Raw genomic sequence first — 8,988 nt, 5'->3', positions numbered from 1 at the left:
TGTATTGGGTTAATAGCAGGAAAATGAAAAGTAAAAATACAATGTTGGTTGATCTAGATTATTTTAAACATGGCGAATACATGTCGTCAAAACTAATCTTTTCGCAACCATACAATTTTTTTGTTACGGATTTTATCGGAAGGAGCACGATTTTGTTAAGTTAATTGGTAGGAAGTTTGGAGGTTGAAAGACAGAAATCTACCAGCTTATGCTGCCGGTGATACAATAGTTCTTAAAATATTGCTGTTTAAAATAAACTTATTATTTTCATGTTTTTGACATAAATCGGAAACTGAACAAGATACCGGGGTTTTCTTTAAAGGCGTTAAATGCTTCGATATTGCTTCTCGGCCTTTCGGCTAAGATCAAAGTGTAGTATCTCTTCATGGCAGAAATGAAACTAATAATACTAATTTCTTTAGTTATCAAAAGCTTTTTGTACTTGATTGTACTGTACCTACTATGAAAAACGATCCTGAGATTACACAGAGAGAAATAAATTATTCGTGCGTATTAAATCAGTTTATTTAATTTTCTTAAAAATAATTTAATTCAAAACAGAAAATATGAATTCGAATAAGAAAAGCATATTTGCTATAAAATTAATTAATTTTTCTACTTAATTAATGCAACTAAAATATTTAATTGAAAAATGTATTGTAACAGCAATAAAATTATTGTTTATTCAACTAAAACTTTGCTAAGTTTATAAAAAACCCAAAAAATTAAACATTTTTACCAAAATTTTATTCCGCCAGTTAAATTACATTTTTCATAATAATGAAAAAAAAAATTAATAATTATAATTTTATTGGAAGAATAAAATTAATTATATAATTCTAGAAATTAAAGTTTACTTGTGGCAATTAAATCATGCCTTCCAGAATTAAAATATTACTGGCGTTTGTCTATTTCTTGGTAGTCTGTGAATTGTAGAACGAATTGGCCATTTTAAGGGAAGCAGGAGTACTTTCAAAAATGGAATCCAGAGCCGAAACGATGCGATGACGAATTTAGAACTTCAGGAGAAGGTTAGAACTATTCTGTAAAAACTATCACACGTTATATATTCATGTTTTTTTAGATCAAATATCTGAAGTAGCTTTAAATTCCAAATTTTGGCTCGAACATCATTCCGAACCGTTTGAGGAGGTTTTCAAGCATTGGATCGAAACCAATAGTTTCAGACGTAATCAGTTGACCACTTCGACCTTTCAGACGGTGTCCTGTATTTTAAACGAATGACCTATTTTTCAGTATCATTTTGGATATATCCTAGTAAGCCCTTTTTGTTATTATTATTATTATTATTATATACTTTATTACCATTGTGATTTTCTTTCTAATACCAAACGCCTTAATTTTCAGATTGAAAAAGATTTTGAGATAAAATATCCAGAAAAAGTAAATAATTTTTTTACGAAATTCTCTGTTCTGTTTGACGCAGCATTGGAGCTTAAGAAAAAGACTTGTTGCAACACGGACAATGAGTTCTTAGTTAACCTGTACAAGGCGAATTATCACAAGGTATGTTAAATTTCAAAAGCATATAAATATGCGCTAACCCAGATGGACATAATCTTTTTCCAAATTTCAGATTCACGAACCCTTATTCAGGCTTATCTATTATGTTCTTTCATATGTAATAAGTCAATGAAGTTAAAAAAGTGGAAACCCAGTGTTGCTGAATCAAGAGAATCGATTATACTTCAAGTCAAGTGCCCTACAGAATATTGAACAAATTATTACAATTAAATCTTAATTCTGCATATAAAAAATGTTGTATTTACGCAAATAAAAAATAATTTTAGTTACAAAACTGGTATGGTTCTCGTAATTAAAGTTTACTGTTACGGATAAAATATATATGTTTTAAAAATCTTATTAAAATTGGGAATAATATATACCTTTCTATTCTAAATTATAATTTATTTATCACAATTAAATCAAGATATTCTTGTTGACAATCATTAATTATAGATGTCATAATATAATGCTGAAACAAATAAACTATTATTAAGAGAATTAAATCATGTTTTTTTTTTCTGTATTGTAAAATATTACTTATAGCAAATATGATTTTCTTTAACCAATTAAATTTACCAATTAAATAATTGAATTCCTTCAATTACATATTTAATTGCCCGATACGAATTAAATTATTTAATTATCAGAAATATCTCCCACTTATATAAATTAAATCTTTCTCTCTGTGTACGATTGCGAATAAGTTGTTAATTTTGAATCGCAATTTAAAGAACAATTTAAACAAAATTAAAGTTAGTTAAACACTAACTATCTAGTCTTGATTCTAAATAATAATAATAACGTAGTAGATTTGCGTCTTTATGTTATAGAAGAAATGGCTATCGCAAGTTCAAGGATTGTTTAACTCCTGGTCCTAAATCTGCAAACGGGCTATTTCATCAATAATAATAATAATAACAGGAAATAGTCTGTAAATAGGTCTTGATTTTAATACTCGGTTCATTGGCATTATTGATCCATAGCGTTCGCTAGCGGTACGACCATGCTGTTACAAACTGACGTGATAGATGGCGCCACTGGCAATATCTTACTGAGCGGAATGTGTAACGTCAGTTGAAATTATAAAAACCGCGGAGGTTCGGTATCGCTTCTCGGCCTTTTGGCTAAGATCAAAGTGTAGTATCTGTTCTTATCAGCTTAATATCTGATACGCCCCGCATGCGGGGCCAGTATATTAAACTGATTTTTGGAAATTGACGGCGGTTAGGGGCTTGCTCCACCTCTGTCACGGGTTGGCCTGGTATTGCAGTACCGCCAGGATCGGCCCACTTTTTAACGAATTAAAGATAATTATTTTGTTCGACTTGTTTCTGAATGGTTCTGAATCTGAATGTGTGTTTTTGGCCGTACGGTGTTAGGACTTTAGGACGTTTATTATACAGTTTTTTTACTATATTTATAATATATTTAGAATTTTCTTTCCAATTGTATACACAATTGTTTCCGTTAATATAATATAATAATATATAAAAACCAATCCAAGTAACCGACCATAAAAGAGTCGGTTAACTAAATAACCATTTGAGAATAGCTTCTAAATTGTAAACTTTTGTCCAACGAAGTTCCTAGACCTATCGCCAAGGGGCTACATTTTTGACGTCATTTGTAAAAGTGAAATCAATTCATCTCAGCATTTACAATAAACAAAATGCATTCGGAAGATAAGATGAAAGTTCAAAGAGCTATAAATAAAATTGAACGAAAAATAAATTTGTGCAATAGGGAGGGTGGTAACCCTTTTGAACATGTTGAACATTAGAAACTAGTTTGTAGAAGTTGATTTATTTATAACTACGATTAATATTATGCATATTATTAAAAAAAAGTTAAGAATAATATCTTTAAATTTCTGACCTGGATATTATTTATTTTCCAATTGGCTCGATTTTCCTTATTCAATGTTAATTACCGCTGATCAATATTGTTGCGATGAATAATCAGATTAAATAATTTAAGAAACGAGAGTCGAAATTAAAATTATTTTAAATGATTTTATTGCTGTTAAGGTACCCAAAACAAAAAAAAGTATAAAGTGTGGCCTATCGTTGTATTCAGGAGACCGAGTTCTGAAAAACCTGAAATAAAAAATGCCGATCCGTATTTAAAAAAATTAAGTTGGCCTATGTATCTCACAAATTATCATTTAATTTGAAAATCTAAAAAGATAGCCCTATAGATAGATAGAATAAAGTGGGCTATGAGTTTTTTGATTTTCTAAAATGTAACGACAGGAAATTGATTTTCAACAAAATCAGTTTTTTCAAAAAAACTCAGAAATCCTTGAAATTTTTAAACCATTTTTGATGGCATCTTGGTGAACATCCCAATACGCAACTTTGCCCCAATTTTACCATCTACGGTTACCGAGATACCAATTGCTCGTACCTCGAATCTGTAGGTAGCACCCTGTATAATACCAAACTCGATCATATAACGTCCTAACTGTTCTATGTACCAAGAAACTTTCACACCCAACCAAAAACACCTGGAGGAAAATACATGTCTTTAAATCATTAAAATATAGAACTATTATATATGTGATGATTATCTTTAATTCATTGAAAGTTGGGCCGATCCTGGCGGTACTGCAATACCAGGCCAACCCGTGACAGAGGTGGAGCAAGCCCCTAACCTCCGTCAGTTTCCAAAAATCAGTTTAATATACTGGCCCCGCATGCGGGGCGTATCAGATATTAAGCTGATAAGAACAGATACTACACTTTGATCTTAGCCAAAAGGCCGAGAAGCGATACCGAACCTCCGCTGTTTTTGGAACTTCAACTGGCGTTACGCATTCCCCTCAGTAAGATATTGCCAGTGGCGCTATCTATCACGTCAGTTTGTAAGTACGTCATGGTCGTACCGCTAGCAAACGCTATGGATCAATAATGCCAATGACCGGAGTATGAAAATCAAAATCTATTAATGTTATATTAATCAAGACCAGATAGTTAGTGTTCCACAATTTTGTTCAAGTTGTTGTCAATCACGATTCGATATTTGAAACTGATTCGCAGTCGCAACATCGTGATCGCTTTCCACAGTAGTCACATCAAGTTTGCGGCACTGCTATAAAAATTTTAAAAACTAAAAAATTTAGGATTATTAGTTTCATTTTTAGCATGAACGGATACTACACTTTGATCTTAGCCGAAAGGCCGAGAAGCAATATCGATGCATTTGACGCCTTTGAAGAATATACCCCGGTATCTTGATCAGTTTCCGGGGCATGCCTATCAACATTTCCTATTGCCATCAAAATATGTGTACCTATGTATACCAAATTTCAAGAAAAATGGTTCACCAATGTTCTTAAAAGAAGCAAAATATATTAATTTTATATACATATACATTATACACTCACTGGCACGAAAAACGGGCAACTTAAATTGATGTATTTTAAAGTTTAGTATATTTTGTTGAAATGGGCCGATTTTGATGATTGTTTAAGCAATTTGTAGCTGAATTATTTGACTTTTTAGTTTTTCTTTCTAGATTAAAAATGAAAGTTTCAAGTCAAATAATCCAGCTACAAATTGCTTAAAAATTCATCAAATTCGGTCCACTAAAACACAATATATAAAACTTTAAAATATATGAAAATTTTAACCCGTCAAAGGCGAAGTTTTTATTTTGAATTTTTTGCAACTTTTAAAATGTAATTTATGTTAATATGATCATAATTAAGACTGTTCTATGCAAAAAAAACAAAAAACTTACGCCATTTTGAAAAAACTACAGTTACCATATGGTAACGCCAGTCCTTTAAATGTACATTTTATTCAAAATAGTAACTTATACAAAAATATTAAAGTTTTAAATGAAAACATACAATTTTAACAAATATATTGATATTTTAACTAAAATGCTTGAAAATATTGAACAAACAAACATTTACTTGGTATGAAATATAGAAAAGCATGGGATACAAAGGCCCAAGTTGCATTTGTTGCACATAGTACGAATGCTTGAACAACAGCCTTCACCTGCGCATCTCTTTCTTTTCTTGTTTGGGGTTTCAACCACTAAATGGTTCATTCCGTCATATCTAACCTCGTCTGAAATTCTATTGAGCGACAGACTGGTTTTTGAAGTTTTGGGTCGACCACCAGGCTTCGGAATGGTTCCATAACTCTGTAAATAGCACGTTGTAATCTCCCTTCGAAATTCAAGTTGCGTCAGCGGTCCACCAGACTTTTTGTGAATCTGCCAGGCGTTAGTTATAGTTACGTCAACAAACCAGGTAAAAATTGGCCACCACCATTTCTTACTGCGAATACCTATTCTGTATCTTGACACGTTTTCGTCCATGAGATCTGTACCTCCCATGTGTGCGTTATATTCACCAATTAAAAATGGACGAGGTATCATAAGAATTCTTTTTTGGGCAGAACTATAACGTTTTACTTATGATACAGGTAAAATACCGTGACAGGTTGAAGCGACACTAACAACGTTGTTGTCAACCCAACGAACTACCATAATACCTGATTCTTTTTCAATAGTCCCCTCGTATGTCCCTCTTTCTTTTTTTGCGAGAGATTTTTTGTCTGACATCGGACAATTTTTGGGTATGCGGTTTTCTCGAACGGTACCGGTACCCTGATAGCCCCTTTCTTTGAGGTGTTCTAAAAGATTTAAACCAGTAAAGAGGTTATCAAAGTACAGTTCATATGGTCTCTCTTTTTCCCCTTTTAACTTGTCCAACATTGACACAAATGGTGCAGCAGCTTTTCCAAAATCCTTTTCGTATACTTCATGTCGTAAACTATTTTTTCCCTGATACAATTCGCAGTTTACTAAATATCCCGATGTTGTATTCAGTGCCCACATTTTGTACCCAAATCTGATGGGTTTACCACGAATGAACTGCTTACAAGGATGTCTACCATAGTACTTTATCATACTTTCATCATAACTCATATGCTTTTCTGGCTGATAATGTTGCAAATATTTAGCTTTCAGTTTCTCTATAAAGGGTCTAAGTTTCCACGCTTTGTCGTCCAAATTTGGTTTGGAGTTATCGGCGCAATGAAGAAAACGCATGATTTGAACAAAACGGTCCCGTCTCATGGCACCACTCACCATCGCATTGTTCACATCACCTTGTGACTCCCAATATGATTTTTTCCCTGGCAATACTACATAGCCACTTACAATTAGTATTGCTAAAAAACATTTCATTTCATTTTTGGAAACCTTAGGATCGGGTGAGTTTTTAAACAGAGCATAGCGAGATGTCTCCTCGATTAGAAAAGTAATTATTTCGTCGTCCAAAAATAGCTCAAAAAGTTGAACAGGTGAAAGATCCATATATTGTTTATAATTAGGTTCTGGAAAATCTCTTGTCTGCGCTTGAAGATCACCCCTAATCCAGCTGAAGTTTCTTTTAGACCTTGGAGTGTACAATGGAACCGAAGCTGAAGCACTGGTACTAGGAATATCCAGCTGTTTGGGCTCTGCAGTACTATTCGGGGTAGGATCTGGTTCTTCAGGCTCTGCATCAACGTTTTCTTTACTAAAAAATTTTACTTCGGCTCGGGCTCGCAGTTGTCTACCCGAAAGATTGTCTATTTACCTCCAGAATCCTCATCTGCGGAGTCTTCATCCGTTAGAACATTGGCATCGGGTGGTTCTACGTAAATAGCGTCAATATCTTCCGAGTAGGCCATATCTAACGCCTCTTGCAAAGAAAAACCGCGCCTAAAAAAACACTCTTTAAAAAACTGATAGTGCATTAGACTGGCGTTACCATACGGTAACACCAGTAAAAAACACCTCCTAGCCAAAAAAATCCAAGGCATGTAGTAAAACACAATATAACATACAAAAATATACATATTTATAAAATAAAATAGCATAGCAAACACTTACCACATGTCTAAAAACAAGGAATAAATACTTACTCAAAATTTATGTCCACCATTTTTCAAACCGTTGCGATATCGTCACAGTAAATTGTCGCCTTACACGTATCTGCTCACTAACAAAACCAAAACGATACTAAAATAATCATTACATGTCATTTCTTAAGCGCATACTTAGCGACATCTTGTCAATAATTACGAAACTTCTAATGCAGTGGTTAAAGAAGGACCCTATGTTTAACGTTACCATATGGTAACGCCAGTCCTTGACGGGTTAATGTACCCGTTTTTCGTGCCGGCGAGTGTATATTTCGAGGGTGTATGTTCATAGGCACTTTTTGGTCTTTTTTATCTGTAGAATCATCCACTGAAAGTTTAGTATACTATTGTTTGGCATCCTGTATAGGAAGAAGGAGGCCAAGATATAGATTTGTGTTTTCCATGTGCCGTCACCCGTCACTAGAATAACTAATTACAGACCGGCGAATTGATAAAGAGGTGTAAATGAGTTTGTTAATGCTCCCGATAAGATTGTAAGATGCCTGCGTCACGCACACTTCTATAATGGCTGGAAGAAATATTCGAATTTGATTCCCTTGGCACGAAAATGTTAAATAATTTTTGTTTTATTCAAAATTAGTAATCATTTTCATATTTGATAAATGAGTTTGCGGAAAAAAAAGTTTTTTTAATTAATTATTCTACCTATTTTCACAAACTAATATCATACCAAATATACTCATTTTGTAAAAAAAATCTGTTTTAATCTCGGTTTTAATGTTATCTGAAGAGTGTAGATGGAAAATGGAACATGGAGAACATGGAAAAATTGCTGGCTATTTTTATATTATTTATTTCTTTTTAAGCAAGTGGCAAGGAAAATAGCTACATGGCCGATACCTCAACACACTTGATCTGGACAGCATTCATAAGCCAGCTTCAGTAGCATGGTTGACACACTGGACAATTTTCCCAAAGACAGAGGGATTTACTGAAACTGACATGTGGGATGTTATGTTTTAAGAAAGTCCAAAGTCTATGGTCGAAGGTAGGCCATGGGAGGGAAAACAGGTCGGGTCACTTGGAAAGTGGCCCTGAATGGGGAGGTCGTTGAGAAGTTCGGCTACTGCCGTTCCTCGGGGGTTTCTTTGCCGGGATCCCCAACGCCGGTGTCTGGCGTTGAAGTCCCCGGCAAGTAGGATTGGGAATTTGGTAGAGGAGAGGAGCACTTCAAGATCGTGTCTTGTGTCCTCGCGAGAGGTCTGGTTGGGGATGTAGATGGATGCCACAACGACAGGGCTGTTGGAAGTTTGAATTTGGACTATTGTTGCTTCGATGGAACGAAGCAGGGGTGTTGGGAGAGGTGTGTGGCGATGTGAATTTTTGACGAGTATGGCGGTGCCTCCGCCTCGTCGGTCAGGGCGGTCGTTGCGGTAGACGAGATGGCTGGGAAATTTGAATGAAGTGTGAAGGCGAAGGTAAGTCTCTTCGATTAGGATTAAGTCGGGACTGGATTGGGTGATGAAATCGAGAAGCTCGAGCCGTTTGGGAAAAACGGAATTTGCGTTCCAAG

General features: G+C 34.5%; 1 protein-coding gene and 4 non-coding genes across 5 annotated transcripts; 2 read left to right on the top strand and 3 right to left on the bottom strand.

Moving 5' to 3' along the window:
• The first annotated feature begins 339 nt into the window (after nucleotides 1-339).
• LOC115891104 lies at nucleotides 340-478 on the top strand. Its single transcript, XR_004051756.1, has one exon. It is a non-coding gene; the product is annotated as a U2 spliceosomal RNA (small nuclear RNA).
• A 2,153-nt stretch (nucleotides 479-2,631) lies between these two features.
• Nucleotides 2,632-2,822, top strand: LOC115891102. Its single transcript, XR_004051754.1, has one exon. It is a non-coding gene; the product is annotated as a U2 spliceosomal RNA (small nuclear RNA).
• Nucleotides 2,823-4,108: 1,286 nt separating this feature from the next.
• On the bottom strand, nucleotides 4,109-4,299 carry LOC115891101. Its single transcript, XR_004051753.1, has one exon. It is a non-coding gene; the product is annotated as a U2 spliceosomal RNA (small nuclear RNA).
• A 225-nt stretch (nucleotides 4,300-4,524) lies between these two features.
• LOC115891103 lies at nucleotides 4,525-4,718 on the bottom strand. The gene has a single exon (XR_004051755.1). It is a non-coding gene; the product is annotated as a U2 spliceosomal RNA (small nuclear RNA).
• Nucleotides 4,719-5,955: 1,237 nt separating this feature from the next.
• Nucleotides 5,956-7,427, bottom strand: LOC115891094 (piggyBac transposable element-derived protein 3-like). Its single transcript, XM_030911493.1, has 3 exons — nucleotides 7,423-7,427; nucleotides 7,127-7,251; nucleotides 5,956-7,046 (listed from the first exon to the last, which is right to left on the bottom strand). Exons 1-3 carry the CDS (start codon nucleotides 7,425-7,427, stop codon nucleotides 5,956-5,958), a joined length of 1,221 nt encoding a protein of 406 aa, XP_030767353.1.
• Between the last annotated feature and the right edge of the window lie 1,561 nt (nucleotides 7,428-8,988).

Source organism: Sitophilus oryzae, unplaced genomic scaffold (assembly GCF_002938485.1).
Source record: "Sitophilus oryzae breed Bouriz unplaced genomic scaffold, Soryzae_2.0 scaffold_965_pilon_pilon, whole genome shotgun sequence".
NCBI lineage: Eukaryota > Metazoa > Arthropoda > Insecta > Coleoptera > Curculionidae > Sitophilus > Sitophilus oryzae.
Note: the sequence above shows the minus strand (reverse complement) of the source record. Positions and strands in the feature narration are given on the sequence as shown.

What these genes read in the sequence shown, in the direction of transcription:
- LOC115891094 (XM_030911493.1), bottom strand. An exon ending in CGCAGATGAGGATTCTGGAG is followed by an intron (nt 7,047 to 7,126) that starts GTAAATAGACAA and finishes ACGTTGATGCAG; the next exon opens with AGCCTGAAGAACCAGATCCT.